The sequence below is a fragment of the Hoplias malabaricus genome, chromosome 4 (genome assembly GCF_029633855.1).
Source record: "Hoplias malabaricus isolate fHopMal1 chromosome 4, fHopMal1.hap1, whole genome shotgun sequence".
In the NCBI taxonomy this organism is placed as follows: domain Eukaryota; kingdom Metazoa; phylum Chordata; class Actinopteri; order Characiformes; family Erythrinidae; genus Hoplias; species Hoplias malabaricus.
In genome coordinates, this window is record NC_089803.1 from 33947846 (window position 1) to 33964922 (window position 17077).

Sequence of the window (17077 nt, forward strand, 5' to 3'; positions counted from 1 at the left end):
CCGTGACCCTGAATTGGATAAGCGGTTACAGATAATGGATGGATGGATGTGTCAGAATTGTTCATTTGTTGTTAAGTTTTAAAAAATGGTTGAATGACCTCTAAGTGTAGTTATTCCATTGTTTTTTTTGCCAGGTGTTATTCAGATTGAATACTGGAAATGCAATTTACTATTTGAAGATCAAGGACCACATCTTTCTTTCTTTCTCCCACTGTCTTGCTTTTGTCTTCTTCTGTCTCTATCTGTCTTTCTCTTTTTCTCCCTCTGTCTCTATAACTCTCTATAGGGAGAATATGTCAAAAGAATAAGTTGGGAATGAGGTGGGGGCTCTTTGCAACATTTCTGCTGGTGACTTAAACATGACTGACCTTTTGATTTAGGTTAACTTTTAACCTTTTAGCTTGAAAGGGCAGTTTAAGTTTAACACTGTTATTTGTGATTATGTTCTGTTGAACTCATGGCGTAAATAAAGTCCAGTTAGAACTCAAAACAATTACTGGGTCACTCTCTGCTTATGTGTCTTAATGTGTCTCTTACTCCATCCATTTTTTTCTCTGAGTCTTTCTCTCTATTTCTCCCTCTGTCTCTGTCCCACATTCTGGGCTTTTTCTCTCTCTTCGGCCTCTCCAAACCCTAAAGTGTTTCAAACCCTCCACTAGAGGTCACCGTAGAGTAATTGTAAGCTGTATCTAACTCAACATTGCACTTTAAACCACTTCCACTAGAGGTCAGCACTGTTATTCTATAACATATACATAAACACAAGCGCACTCTACTCAGTCTGAAAAAATACATTGAGTATACTAAGGAGGAAAAAAAAAAAAAAAAAAAAAAATATATATATATATATATATATAAAGAAATTATTGCAAGTCATCTGCTAATGCACAAAAGCAGCCTCACCATCTGTTTAACAGTGGTCAATACTTAGCGTGCACTGCTTTTTAAATAACTCAATTACATTTTTCCATTTGTCCATGACAAAGCAGGACTTTCTGCTCTCTCACAGTAGTGGGTAACAGAGCCGGTGCACCTGCCTTCAGGATCAATGTGGACTCTCACAGAGCTCAGGAGGAGATGCTGGCCTTTTCACTGGAGCTTTGTTCTGAGCTTGAACCATAAACCTCAGCTCTTTTCTCACTACTCCTGTTTATTTTAAGCTGAATTTACACTAAATGAAATGGGACATATCTAAGCAGGTGCACATGAGTCACCAAGGTCACCAGGTCCAATGCCAAGCGCTGGTTAGAGGGGCATTAAACCCTACAAGGGGTGGAGCAGTGACAAATCATTCTCTGGAGTAACAGAGCCTATTCAGTCCGCTAACATCAGTACCTGACTTCACTAATGTGCTTGTGGGATTCCTATATTCAACATCTAGTGTAAAGTCTTTCCAGAAGAACAGATGCTGTTTATTTAGAAAAAGGGACAAACTATCTATATACTGTATATACTTAATTAAAAAAAGAATTGTTGGATGAGCAGGTGGCCACAAACATTTGGTCAAATCATGTGCAACAGAACTGATATTTCTGAAATGAAACAAGAAGAACAAAACTGTTAATGTCAAGGAAGTTTGGACCATTCCTTCTGGTCCACGCATCACACAATGTATAGTTGGTGTCTTGAAACAGTTGATACTGGGGCTTTGCAAGGATCTGATAGGAAAGTGAAAGTTTGCAAAAGAACTGTTTCACAGTGCTGAATGTGTTGATGGTCTGAAGTAATGATGTGCTTTCTTCGTTTCTTTTCTCCAGCAAAGTTAGCCCTCCCTCTCTAGCAATCCCATTCCACACGGCTGCTGCTTAAATGGCTCACCTCCTGTTTCTGGCCAAGCTCCTGTTGTTTTTCTCATTTCGTTTTTTTTCCTGGTGGCACTTTGGGAAATTACAACTTGTGTTGACTACAATGCTACTCCATTTGTCAAGCTTTGTCTCTGCTCATTCCCACTGTCAGTAAACTGATGAGGTTTTGGACACTGTCACAACAGATATTGCGCTGTCCAAACACACACACACACACACACACACACAAGCGCACACAGACACTTGGGAGGCATGTGAATGATTCTGCTCCATGAATATACTCATGCATTTACAGACACAAAGAGATAGACACAAAGACACCCAAGCTCACACCTGCTTACAAAGATGACCCAGTTTATCAGCAGATGAATTCAGAAAGACATTACTTCTGTTTTCAAATGAAAATGACCTTCTAATGGCAGGGGTGTTTTTGTAAGTTTTGCATGTTTATGAATGAAATATTATTATTTATATCATACTTTCTATAACTACCCTGTGAAGTGATAAACCATCAACCTAGTATGGTTACAGATGCATGTAATGCTTACATTATACATGTTTTAGGGCTGCAAATTTGATTTGATTATTTGAATACTAAATATATATAGATACCTTTCCAGTTTCTTAATCATAATTTGTTTGGCAGTTTGCATGTGCATTGTGCTAAATGGTCATTATGTTTAAGCCATGCTTGCCTCATTTATGTGCATTGGTGTCATATAGGTTTATTTTGTAATAAATTAATCCAATTAATCAGCCATTTAATCAACATTCATTCATTCATTGTCTGTAAGCTCTTATCCAGTTCAGGGTCACGGTGGGTCTGGAGCCTACAAGGAATCATGGGGCGCAAGGCAGGAACACACTCCTTTGTCCTTCACAGGGAGACACACCCTCACACATTCACTCACACACTTTTTGAGTAGCCAATCCACCTACCAACATTTTTTTTATTATTATTTAATCAACATTTAGTTTTATAAAAGAAACTATAAATATTGGTATGAATGTACTGTCATTGTTTAGTTTATGAATATTCTCTAAATGTCTGCTGCAGACACCTTTAACCGAGTTTGCTTACAAGATATATTTTCACATCTCACATATCTAATGGAGCACAATATATGGTCTTAAAGTGTATGCAAATGCCATTTCAAATCTTGCCAACTCCATCAGCTTAAGCCTGAATAGAATGTACACCTTTGTGTCTATTTCATTTCTTTCTCACTTCACTGAGAAGATGCAGATTTGATTTTCCTCACTTTGCATGTCAGTGTCATAAATGAACCTTTGCTCACATCTTCAAGGCTGAAAAACATGGCAAAAATTGATTTCCAATATCAAATTGAATAGGAGAAAAGATAAATGGTGGTTTTTATGGATTGTCTGATCTGTTTCTCTTATTGGGGGGTGTTTGTGTGGGTTCAGTTTAGACTTGGACAGCGGCCCCAAAGCAGGGGATAACGGACCATCTTCTGAAAATGCTGCTGGCTCCTTGATAAGACTCTGTCCTCTTTTAGTGTTGCCAAACAGGCCACTAGGGTAAGCAAAAGCTTCTCCCTGTTTGGATCTGGAACAGGCCCTGAGCGTGTTTTTTTGGGTCTTCTACAGAAACAGCTCACTCAGAGCTATCCTCTCATTAGCCATCTGCCTGAGTGGCAAGTTGACTTTGTGTCAAAGAAAAGAGCAGGAACAGTGGACTTCTATGGCTTCCCAGAGTGGACAAGGAGAACTGGCATTATGCTGCCAATGGAAATTGGTCCTATTTCAAATTGGAAATGGTTATGTGAAGGACACTTGTTCCAGAGGGGAAGGTTAACAAACACAAGAGGAGATGATCCAGAGTGGCTCCCAGAGACGCTGAACTAAATTGAGCGCTCATCTCACCCACAGACCCGCCTGGGTAGCCAAGTGTTTCCACACCCAACGCATTGTAAAGGAGAACAGGAGCTGGGTGAGTGTTAAAACTGCCACGGTGCCGAGTTTAAAATGTGGAGGAGGTGGCTGCTCAAGATGTGCTGCAAAAAAAGTAGTGCTTTCTGAATTTTGCTTTGCTAATTATATCGTCCGCTTCTATCTTTGTGTGGGTGACGCTGATTAAGTCATTCTATAATCTTTTGAAAAGGTATTTATCCCTTAGTCTGCCCAGTTAAGTCACTGACACTAAGGCTGATTAACTGAAATCTTTATTCTATCATACATTACCCACAGCACTAGGATCAGGGCTCAAAACTTCTCCTGCCTTTGACTTTCTGCCATGACTTTTCAAACCTCTGACCTCACAATATTTTCTGAAGTCCTCAGTGCACTCTATTCTGCATGCAGGCCATGCACTACTGGCAGGAACAAGTTGTAATCCTGAATACCATCCCCCCACTGCACTAATGAGCCCTCTTGCTTAATGAAGAAGGGAAGCTAATTAGGGAAATGTTTGGAACAAATACCTGTAGACACCAAGCTGTTCAAGAATGGATTCAGTTGAATACTTTTGATTCATTTTCTATACAACAGGGTGAAGAGATTCAGTCATTTTTATTCCAAAGCCAAAAAGACTGCAATTGCTTTGTAATCAGAATTGCTGCAAGGTTCAGGCAGGGCTATTACTGTGATAGTATACAACTCTATTTCCCTACTGTAACAGGGAGTTTGGAGGGAGCTGTATGGTGAGAGTCTAGCCACCTGGCAGGGAGAGAAACATATGCTTTGATTCCATCTAAGAAAGCAGAATAGAAATAAGGTAAACCCAGGCAAGCTCAGATATGTTTTGTTTTAATTTATTTTATTTTATTTTTTACACTGCACTGTATGTCTGTCTACATTTCGCCTAAAATTGTAAGAAAAAATTTCATATGCAGTAGCAATCAAAATGAACCAACCCACAAGCATGAACAACTTAAATAACTCAATACAACTAATTTTAAAAGATATTTCTCCTAATCCAACACAAAATGACACTTTTAATGACTACTATGGTCTTAGAATTATTTAATCCATTCATGACAAGCATATTTAATTCTTAATAGAGCACTAATTCCCTTAACACCGACTAATAGACTAATAGCCCCTGAAACTTTTTTTTTTTTCCGTAGAACAGTCAGGGAAGCAACAGCTATGGAAGCACAGTCTCTCTCTCTTTATGTGCATCAGGCAATATATAGTCCTCAGTAAAATGTTACAGCCACAACAATTATTATTTTGACAGATTTACTGCTGTTTTCACTGCAGGTTTATTTTGAGTAAGGGGAAAACTCTAACAAAGATTTTCATCCACCGAATTGAGTACATAGCACTTCTGCAATGGTGAAGCAATATTTAATCTGACCAAAGAATTTTAGAGTCTCTAGAAGTAGCACAATGATTTTTCAACTTGTAGGTAAATGTAAGGTGACCAGACGTCCTCTTTTACCCGGACATGTCGTCTTTTTTAGACTTAAAAAAAAGTCCGGGCGGAATTTCACAAACGTCTGGGATTTTGTTTTTGTAGAGCTTCCGTAGAACTTCGAGAAGCGTTTCGTTCACAAACTAGTCCGGCCCTCTCCTACTCCGATTGGTTCGCCTGAGTGAGAAGGGGGCGTGGTGAAGTAGCCTAAAATCTTCTGATTGGACGGTCTGACTGTAGAGCTACCGTTATTGGTCGATAACCTTCTTTGTAAACATTTAATTGGCCAGTGCCCCCCCCACCCCCGGAGACGTGTCCTCTTTTTCACCATCTCAGATCTGGTCACCCTAGGTAAATATGTAGAGGTGCTAGTGTAGCTAAAGCTAGCTCTTGCAACGACGACAAAAAAATATATAAATAAATAAATAAAAAGACAGTGAACTTGCCTGTACATTTGCAGTGTAAATATTTATTATTTATCTGTAGATTAACAGTGAAAGGTCAACTTTATTTGTATTCATTTTAAAAGTATTTGCAGAACAGAATTAGTATATCAAAACTGTAGATAAATGTGTTCATTGAACTAATATGTTCCGTATTGACGCTGTGTTTCAGTTGGACACTGATACCACTCTAGATACAGCCTGCAGAAGAACAGGGTCTCTGATAAGGCGCTAGCACACCACCAGGGGGATTCTGAGTTTCGTCTGCTCGCTCGCTCTCTCTCTCTCTCTCTCAGAGGAGAGACCGTTACTTCCACTCTACTGAATGTGTGAGTGAACAGCAGACGGGTCGGGTCCACACACAGGGACACACTCTGTTTGTATGTTCTCCACGGTGTTTTTCTGTTATTCGGTGAGGAGTCCGGGTCCCCCTCTCTTCTGGAGTAGACTGTGTTTTTTTTTCTTAGGTGTGTCCGGTGTTTTAAGTTGAAGACCTGACGCGGAGTTGAACCTTTCGGGATGTATGAGACCTCCTCGCTCGGCTGAACACGACGTTTCTGCTCAAACCGCCTCATTTTCGGGAAGAGATTTAAAACATGGACTAATCTCAAGTCGCCATGGGGTTATTACAGTTTTTGGTCGCGTTCGGTGTGCTTTTCGTCTCCTCAGGTAGGCTCGCTGAGGCGAAAACAAGTGCCGTCATCTCCAACGGCTAATGATAAAGTGCTTTAATATCTGCTGTATGCATGAGAGAGATAGTAGAAACCACACTGTGGAGGTTCAAGAAAACACCCACTTTTCCTAACTTCTGATTGGAAAATACCTGTCTAATCACCGCAGGTCTAATTGTCTCTTAGATGTACTAGAAATGTGCTAGCTCTCTCTCTCTCTCTCTCTCTGTGTGTGTGTGTGTGTTGACTGTAGTTGTAGGTCTCGGTGTGGACCCCTCTCTCCTCATCAGCGTGTTTCAGGACTATAGCCCTGGAGCTGAACTGAAGGGACTCTCTCAGGTCCAGGGCTTCCACGATGAGTCCAGAGCCTACGTCTTCCAAGGTGACAACCACTTTTAAATTCTTTTTTTACACCCGATAAAAAATGTGTGTAGACACCCCCATGATAATACGTATGTTATATATGGTATTCTTGTGGACATACTTATTGTAAGCCTGTATCTCCATAGAAATGCATGAAATGTAATGGGATGGTTTGGAACAGCCACACATAAACCTAAGCCACCAATACCAAGCGTTGGCTAGATGGGTTAAAATCCCCCAAAATGTCTCTGAAGTGCTGGAGCTCCAGTCAGTATATTTGAAATGTGTGGGGGAATGTTTATGATCCAGATCTAGTAATGCGACATCAGTACCTGACTTCACTAATGCTCTTCTGTCTAAATGCCATATTGTCCTCACAGAAATCTTCTAGCAACTAGTGTAAACCCTCCCTTAGAGACGTACAGACTTGGACAGTGGGGAAATGCTGCCTATTGATACTCTGATCATTTCAGAAGAAATGTTGGATTTGCAGGTGTCCACAGACCTTTGTTCAAATATGTTATATACAATGACTTATAATGGTTTTAGGGATTGTGTGCATGAATGAGGAATAAGTGGACTGTTGCTGTGTTTATGACCTGGTCAGGCTGATTTTTTATGCTTTTGTTGCACTGCAGTGTTATGACACCTGTGTTATACCAAAGGCAACAGATCTCATACACTGTTGATATTCCATGCAGCTTTGAAAACCATTTACAACACACAGGCACATTTATTTACTTATTTATTTATTTCTCTATCCTTAACCTCAGTAAATCACGTATTTGGATGTCTGCAAATGCATCTAACCCATCATCAGTCAACTGATTAGTATTTCTTGAACATGCTGAAATGCTCTCCCAGTGGGGAGGACGTGGGCCCTGCAGAGCTCCGTTAAAATGTGCTTTAATCCGTTAAAATAAAGGATGGTGTTTCTGTGTCTAGAGACAGTAGAGAAAAATAGACAGTGTAACAAGATTAGTCTTAAAACAGCACCAGAGCCTGTACAGTACAACATTTGAATGTGTTTTTTTTGTAGTATGTTCAAATTGGAATGGGTAATGTGCTTGCCATTTGTGCTTATTGGAGACTGGGGAATGTCCAGTGGTGAAGGTTTGTATTTGGGTGTTTATTTATTTAAGAACTTGGCAGTGATTCTGCAGTATACATTTATCTGGTTAATGAAAAACACACCGCAATGTAATTTTGTAAAGTTCCATTCTGCATATATATTTTAATATATTTTTCAGTAAATGAAATATTATGTATCTTGATAAGAGATAGCAAAGTATTGTTATCAGATATTGTGTATATTGTAAGGAGTAAAAATGGATTTGATTGGATCAGGTAATAAATCCCTCCTGAAATTGTGCACACTCAAGTTTTGAGATGTGTTGTATTTCATGCCAAATATTTTGTTGTGAATATAGAATTTCCAAATTCCTGAAATGGGCTTGATTGATATGTGTTCATAAGTTCCACATGAATAAATTTTAGTTTTCGTGTAATTTGATAAAACAGTTATATAGTTCAAGTAATGTACACATAAATTAAGTCAACTTGTCCACTTCAGGCATCTGTTTTTGAAATGTCTCTTTGTATGTGTAGTGAATCACCACTGCTGAGAACAAGCCTGACTCAGTAGCTTTCTCTAGAATGGAGCATTTCACAGGGTACCACTGTGAACTCTGAACTTTGTGTAAGTATACAAATCCCATTTCCAAAAAAATTGGGATTCTGTGCAAAAGGTAACTAAAAACAGAATGCAATGATTTAACCTGATAAAAAAATGATTTGGTTGATTGACAACAGGTCAGTGACATGATTGGGTTTAAGAAGGGAGTCCCACAGAGTCAGAGACTGTCAGAAGTAAAGATGCGGAGGTGTTCACTACTCTGTGAAAGACTGTGTGGGCAACTAATGCAACAATAAAAAAACACCTTTTCCGAGCCATCCAGAGAGCATCTTTTTCTAGGAAGACCTGGTTTATTTCAGTAGAACAAGGCCCATCCACATTCTGTTTGACGTTTTTGTAAAAGAGTCTACGAGCTGTACTACTCCAGATCTGCAACACAATGAAAAAAACTGGTGCATTATTAAATGAAAAACACTGAAGTGTTGAGCAGGTGAAGTCCTATAACAAGCAAATATGGGTCTCCTCAGTTCCCAATGTTTACAGAGTGTTTTTAAAAGAAGAGGTGATGCAACACAGCAGTAAACATGCCCCGTCCCAACTTTTTGGGATGTGTTGCTGGCATCATATTCACAATAGGCACATATTTTTTAAAAAACAATTGGAAATGTTGTTTTTGTACAATTTCAGTTACATATAGGGTTTTTAGAAGTTGCACGTTGTTGCATTATAATTTATTTACATTGTGCACAACATCCCAACTTTTTTGAAAATGGGGTTTGTAATTATGCAGAATATGTTAAAGCTATGGGCAGCACGTTGGCGGAGCAGGTAGTGTCGCAGTCACACTGATTGTGGGTTAGAGTCCTGCTCCCGGTGACTGTCTGTGAGGAGTTTGGTGTGTTCTCCCTGTGTCCGCGTGGGTTTCCTCCGGGTGCTCTGGATTCCTTCCACAGTCCAAAAACACACGCTGGTAGGTGGATTGGTGACTCAAGAGTGTCCGTAGGTGTGTGTGTGTCATCTTGTGAAGGACTAGCCAATGACTCCATGTGGGCTCCGGGCCCACCACGACCCTGAACTGGATAAGCGGTTACAGACAGAATGATTGTTGAAGCTATGTTTGAAGCTCAGTAGGGTCTAAAGATAAATCATTGATTTGCTCATGGTATCAGAATAGAACGATCTCTTTTTGCACCTTCTTCTGTTTGAGTAATTTCCGGTGCTGGAAGCTGTTGTCTAAGTGGAAAACTGGTTTTGCTATTTCTCCTGTAATGATCATGGTTAGCATTTTGATAAGAAAAAAGTGGTCCAAATGGCTCAGCTTTAAAGGAATATTTCTACCCAGAGTGTGGATTGATGGAGGCTTGCCAGTCAGCTGCTCATGAGATGGGGAGGTGAATAAACCTGCTGCTTTGCCTCCTGGGGAGATGTGAGGAAGGAAGCAGGCGGCTCATGGCTATTCACTTATTCTTGTGTTCTCTCATTCTCTTTCCTCTCTTTCTCTCTTTCTAATGCACATATCTTTTACACACCAGCTCTTACCCAACATACACATACACACCACCTACACATGTTCAGTAAAAGAAGGTTGATGTAAGAATCCGCCTAAGAGAGCGGCTCTGACTGACATTCAGATAGGCCTGAGGGACTGATAGGATAAAATTGGAGAGCCTCAGCTCTGTCTACCTCTCCTAATTGGGACAGGTGGCATGAATGCAGGAGGGGAGAAGTTGAACAGAGAGCAGGAGTGTAAACTGCTACATTGTTAGACCTGTCTGGATGTCTTTGCCTATGTAAAAGCATCCTTAAATGTCAGTCCTGGGGTTGGATCCAATTATCTCTACATGGAAAATAAATTGTTCAGCTGTTCATTTTATGTGTTTGTCCTATGTTCTGTTGTATATAGAGTTGCACAGTGATATTGTATTGGTATCATATAGATATGATACCAATTACCAATACAAAATCAGATATTTCCTCAAAAAATGGACTCTAGAAGATCTGGGCGTGACATTAGTCTCCAATTCCCATATTGCACCATTCATAGATGCACACAAACATATTTGTGTGGCTAGACAGGTCTAAATTTAGGCGTTTTCACTGTGAAAACAATGAAATTCAGTGAGTTCTTTTCTTTTTTAAAGTGGTACTTTAGTGAGAGATGAAATGAACACAACGTTCTCTTTATAAATTTTTCCATTTTACAATTTTCCCAAAAGCTTTGCCCTGCTTTTTCACGAATATAGCCTTAGACACCATTGGAAACATATTTGAAATATAATCAATTATTAAAAAGTTGCTTATAATAATATTTTTTAAGCTGAGCAGCATTATTTTCTGCATTTGTGAAATAGGTTATAGCATATTATCAAATGTCAAAAACCATAGAAAGCCATATTTTATGGCAGCGTACAAAACACACTAAGATTTACCATATGGTTTCATTTTTGCAAGTGCATTTCATACTTTACCTTCAAACTGGCTTTCTGTGTGCATTGGTCGACCTGATTAACTAACTTTACAGTTACACTCCAGCTCACTTTGATCGAAAATAAGTGCATAGATGTAGCTGTATGTGCGTTCATAGCTTCTGAAGCTGAAAGTGGTTGAGAAGGGGCCATCACAGGAGAATCAGTCAGAGGCTAAAGCCCAGAGTGCTGCCCCAGCAGGTTTGAAGGTGCCCTTGTCATATTTGGTCCAGAAGAATAGCACCACTGATACAGCTGGGTAGCATTAGAGCCTGGTTTTTGGACTCTGCACCCTCAACGCGTGTAATGGAGTGCTGGAGTGTCCGCTGAGGGTTTTTCATTACCATAATCAAGCTGAATGCCTTGAAAACCTTCCCACACATGCTACTCACATTGCCTAAGGGCAGAGGTGTGTAATCATGGAGTCTGGCATCATAGAAGTGCTGATATAGGATCAGTTTAGTTAAAGTACAAACAGAAGCAAAACACATCCAGAAACAGGAATTTGACCAGAATATATTTTGTGAATGTGTTTTAGTGATTTATTGAGTATAGAGTAACGCTAAGAAATATCTTCAGGTGAACAGCTTGGAAAATTCGTCTGCGTTTTCGCAGTTTATTCAATACTTTGGACAATACTTTGATGTACATTGTATGCATGCGTGGATGTGTTTGATAGCTGCTTTTCTGAAGGAATTGGATTCATTCTTCAAAACAAAGCTTTTATGTAAATATGTTTCTTTAGAACTTCATAGCTTTTAAATTTCTTTTGTTTTGTGTTTGCTTAGTTTGAATCCTACCTTGTTTATCTTTATTGTTTCATATAATTCACTTTATACATTATAGCTGGGATTGTATGATAAAAGCTATGACTGAGGCTATTATAATTTCATATTATTATTAAAACTTACTTTAGTCAAAGTGACTTATACGTTCATTTGGCATGTTTACCTTGTGAAAAGATGAGGCATAAAACTCCTGTAGGATTCTAAGGAGAGGAGTTGTCCATCTGCTACAAAGATGAGCATTATTCTTCACTATTGAACACCATGCTCTGGTCTGAACAATGAAAGCTGTGTCCTGAGGATATGATTAGTATGTCGATATTGTTGCCTAAAGCATTGTTTCCCACGAATGGAGCTAAGCAACCCCCCCCCCACCCCTCTTTTTATTTTATTTAATTTCTTTAGGATTCCAGACTTTATTTTTATGAAAAATCACACATTTCTTCTTTGAGACATTATGCACTTTGAATAAGTCTGAATAAGCATGTCTGCTCTATTGTGAATGTAATAATTCTACTTGTATTGAAAGGAAATTGCAGATGTGTACTTTCTTGTGCAAACCAGCACAAGAGCAGTGTGAGCCGTGTGTGTTCACTTTTGTTTCTGAGTTGTCTCAGTGACATATGAGGCAGCTCCCATTGAGAGCAGGTGGTCACCCTTTATAGAAGCATGCCAATAACTAATCGACCTGCGTCTCCTGCAGTGAAACTATTGATTTAACCCGGGTGAGGCTAACCAATGTAGGGAGAGGAGAGGAAGGCAGTTGCTTTGCATGGGGCATCACAGTGAAGAATTTCTTTTTCTTGTATATCATCCTCCTTTTTGGTTACATTAGTGAGATAATTACTGATGGATGTGGCTTATTTTCTCATGTGGGAGGGGTTGTCTCTAAGGATAGGTTTTATATTTAATGCATATTGGAAAACCCTCATAAGTGAAAGCTGTGTCTTTCCAAATGTCCTTAATTCTTCCGGCTGGTTGCATGTAGAGGCTATGTTGTGTGTAGAGATGACGAGGTCATCCTTTGACAGACTGGAGCTGGTTATTTAAGGTCAGAGAGACTGAAACCTATTTGTGATTAAAAGGTGTAGACTCCTGAAGAGCACTGTATTCAGCAGTCGTTAATATGAGAGTATAAAATGCTGTGTATAACACTGTACCTTTTAGCAGTGCCCTGACACTTTTGAGTTTAAAAGGATCATCCTTCTTCCTTTTCTGGCTATTGTCACAACCCAAGACATGTCAGTGCTTACTAGTGGAATGAAGAGTCCATGACTGGAGCTCTCTAATTCTCCACTGTGTTAAAATGTCATTTTAAGGAGAGCTTGAGCTACTCACGTTACTGTTGCTTTTGTTTTGTTGAGTACCAGTTTGCATTGTTATTGCGTTAGCTATTTAAATACCTCTTCTTTAGAAATTATAGGCAAAACAGACTGTCTGTTGTGGCCATCGTGTTTAGAGTAAGTATTTTAATTGCAGCTCTACCAAACCATCAAGGACATTGAGAGCCAAACAGTATTTGCCCCCTAGAATGTAAAAAAAAAATGCCCTTCTAGCACTGACTAGTTGAGGATTTAATTGTTTATTGTCTTTCAGATGTGGATGCTCCACTATCATGACTACTGTGCTTCAAGGCATGCAGGGCAGAAGAACTGTCCATCTGCTTAGTGGCAGTGCACTGAATTCCCTACCACCTTTCTGTTCTAGACAATCAGTGGTTTTGTTTTTTGTTTTTTTTGCAAGCCAGTGCCAGTGTAGTCTCACAGGAGTTCAGCATGAGCCAAAAAAGCATCACAAAATCCCAAACATAGCAGTGGACCTCTCTGTTTGACTGTGAAAGGTACCATGAACTTTGTTTGTGTTCAATACTGTTTTAGATTTGCTCATTAGGTTCAATCAATCTGATGCCAATACTCAGCATTATAAAATTAGCTTGTGCTGTGGAGCACCAATGCTTTCCCTCATCTCTCTGTCTTCCTGCCAGGCTTTACCACTGTCTTTTACTCTGTGCCATGTGCATTACATTAATTGGACACCCTCGCCAGCTGGAAGTAGCGTGATTATTACTGAGGAGCCGGTGTTGTTGTAGCGGGCTGCCTGGATCGCATAAATGTTTCGTGGCTTCCCTCAGCTGCCACAGTGAACCATTTGATGTGATTGCTTCTGAGGAACCTGATCATTTATTGATGCCTCCATTAAAGTGGCAGAGACGACTGCTCAGGGTACATGGGGAATGAGGCAGTGTTTAAGATGGAGGCTAGAAAGAAGCACGCGAGCGTCATGAAAACTCTCTTCACTCACTCTTCTTCCATGAAAAACTTCTAGAAGTTGATGCGCTTGGATGTGTTCCTTAGGCCATGAAATTCATGGAAGTGAAAATAAATGATGTATATGTAAGCATGAGCATTCATAGAAATGACTGGACTTTACAGCTCTTATAAACTTGGCTCTGCTTTCTTTGGTGTTTGTGAACTGACATCTTGTTCTATACTTATGTCTAGTATTTGTTACACACAGTGGCACAATACCACTGTTTCTTTTACGATACCAGTACTGATACAGAAAGCATTCTAAAAAGCATTGAAATAAACACTCCACTTAAGACGAGCATCTTAAAGTATGCTATCATTCTTAGGCTTCTGGGGCCTAAGGACATTATCTGGGTTTTTGGCATATATTCTTAAATTCACTTGATTTCCATATGCATCATACCAAAATATTCAGAACAATGTCAGCTCTGTGTAATGAGGCCCCATTTGCCCTAGAGCACTGTGAACAGAGATAATGTGGCCCTGAAGCTGAAAAGTTGGAAGTCCCATTTTGGAAATTCTTCATATCTCTTGTGAAAACATTCCTTTTCTCCTGAGTGTCTTTTGGTCAGCTTTCATGCAAAATGTAGAGGGACCCAAATCCACCAATTAAGTACGGTGACAGGCAGTTGACATGTGTCTTGTGCATCACAACCTGTAATCATAGCCTCCATTACTCTGGATGTGAGTGTACAATCTCACAACAAGATAGAATCGAAAGGGCAGAATTTACAGATTCATGTTTGTAGATCCCAGAGGGGTAAACTACTCACACATTTTACTATCTCTCATGGAGAAATACACAACTAACGACACCACATCCCACAATGTGAGCATAGGGATGCAAACTAACAATTATTTTTATAATTGCTTAATCTGTTGATTATTAGTTTGATTAATCATTTATTTGGTTTACTGGAAAATAGAAAAAATTTAATAATATAAAATAAAATATGGCACTCACCCACTGACCTTTACCCACCCCTTCCTATGTTCTGAGATAAGGCTGGCTCTCTGTTTTAAAGCTATGTTGCCTGTTGTAGACAAGAGGCACTTAGATAACGTTGAAGTGGCAGAGATACATCAGTAGAAACTAGCAAATGTCTGGCTGTTTTGAAATTGACTACTTGAGACCAGCATGTCATGTAATAAAAACTCAGCATAATGATAGAAATCAAATAAATAGCTGTAAAATTGAGGATGTGAAAGAGTTACAGACATTTGAGGATGTGTTCAGATTTTGGTCTGTTTGGTTCAATTAAAATCAACCCTAGTGCGACTGATCTGTTAAACAAACTGAACTACAAATCTGAACACACACTAAGATTCACTCAGATACAGTTACTTTATCTATTGTATTATCACTGACTTTCATTTCTCTGACTGATTATCTTTTGGGATTATACCAAGCCCTGTAGATTTGAATATCTTATGTGTGGACTACCTCTTCAAAATTGTTGTGCACACCCAGAGTGACAAATGGACAGAATATTTATCTGTGTTGATACAGAATAAACAATAGGATAGTCAGTAAAGGGAAGTCATTGTAAACTACTTATAGAATTGATTTTTATTGATGTTATGTTTCAGCCCTATGTGGGTATGTGATTGTTCAAGCTAGATTTGTTACAGGACTGAACTGTGTTTTCCATCTTTTTTTCCCTCCAGTGTCAGATCACGCATTTTTCATCCCTCTGCTACTACTCATCCATATGTCGTCTTTAGTTTCTGGAATTATTTCTGGAGTTATAACTCCTGTATGTCAGTTGAGTCCTTATAACCCTTGTGAGCCCATGCAGGATATTTTTTGTATTTGTATTGGTTTTATTTACAGCAAAATGTCCAACATTTGTTGCAGACCACAGAAACTTTTTCTACAGGCTGGTATTCTAAGCAGATATATTTGTTAAAGTCTTTGTGATGCTGCAAGTGAATGTCAACTAAGATGATCGGAAGAAAGCCTGTCTATTTAACTACATATTCATTGGCTCTTGGCAGGGTCCTCTAGGAATGTGAGGGTGCCCGAGGAGACGGCTCAGCAGATGCTACAGAAACTGAAGGGCAAGAGTGAGTTCACTGTGGCTGTGACTCTGAAGCAGGAGCTGCTCAATTCTGGAGTCATTCTCTCCATCCACCATGCAGAGCAGAGGTAATACAGGATCAAGTCTCAATGTAAAATTTAGATTTTTCATAGACAATCCATAGTCATTAAAGTCAGTAAAATGTGTCTAGTCTAGGTAAACTATGTTAGGATCATACATTGTACTACTTAAAGGTGGGATAAGAGTGTATATGAAGTGAGTGAAGTGAGTGACCTGAAACAGAATAGTTTGGCTTATATTGACAAATCTATGTTTATGACTACATGAGCAAAACACTTGTTGATTAAATTACTGTGTCAATACATTTGTCAAGTCAACACCTTGAACTCTTTGTCATGTTCCTTAAATTGATCCTGAAAATTTTTTGCAGTGTCTTAGGTAGCGTTACCTTGCTAAGAGAGGCCAGGGTTATATTTGGTCTGCAACAGTGTTTACGTATGTTCTGTGTGTCTAAGTAACTGTCACATGAACGCTGGTTTCCTAGCAGAACATTGCCCAGAGCAACACACTGCTTCTGTCGGCTTGTCTTCTTCCCATAACACATCCTGATGCCATCTTTTCCCCAGGACAGCTTTGCTCACATGCACATTATGGAAAAGAAAATGTGATTTATCAGACCTGGCCATCTTCTTTCATCGATCCATAGTCCAGTTCTGATGCTAATGTTGGTGTTTTAGACAGTGGACAGGGGTCAGCTTGGGCATGCTCAGCCTCATAGGCAGCAAGCTGTGATGCACTGTTTGTTTTTAAACCTGTCTGTCCAAACCAGCATTAATATTATAATATCAATTCTTTGCTGTATTAACTCTTCTGAGGGACCACGCCAGATAAGCTAGTCTTCATGCCCCTCGTGCAAGGAAACGAGAGAAGCGAGCAGTGAGTTTCCAGTTCACCGGTTGTCATTTTTTGGACAATCTTAAACAGGAACTGACCTCTGAATTCCAGGAATACCTTTCTTCAAGAACTGATTGATTATAGCTGATCTATATAAATGCCATGGGCTAACTTCGTTCCTGTGTCATTCAGTGGAAAACCAGTAAGTGTCTATAACTGTATTGTGTGATTTCCTGTGGTGCCTCATACTTTTTGGAGAACATTGGCAAAATCATTTGGCACATT

General features: G+C 39.4%; 1 protein-coding gene across 1 annotated transcript in view; it reads left to right on the forward strand.

Moving 5' to 3' along the window:
• The first annotated feature begins 5033 nt into the window (after positions 1 to 5033).
• nell2a (neural EGFL like 2a) overlaps positions 5034 to 17077 on the forward strand; it is a 71730-nt gene continuing 59686 nt past the window's right edge. The window contains exons 1-5 of the mRNA XM_066667909.1: positions 5034 to 5105; positions 5800 to 5956; positions 6095 to 6296; positions 6552 to 6680; positions 15855 to 16005. Of these exons, the coding sequence (XP_066524006.1) occupies positions 6245 to 6296; positions 6552 to 6680; positions 15855 to 16005 (332 nt within the window). The 5' untranslated portion in view covers positions 5034 to 5105; positions 5800 to 5956; positions 6095 to 6244. The remainder of the gene's footprint in view (positions 5106 to 5799; positions 5957 to 6094; positions 6297 to 6551; positions 6681 to 15854; positions 16006 to 17077) is intronic.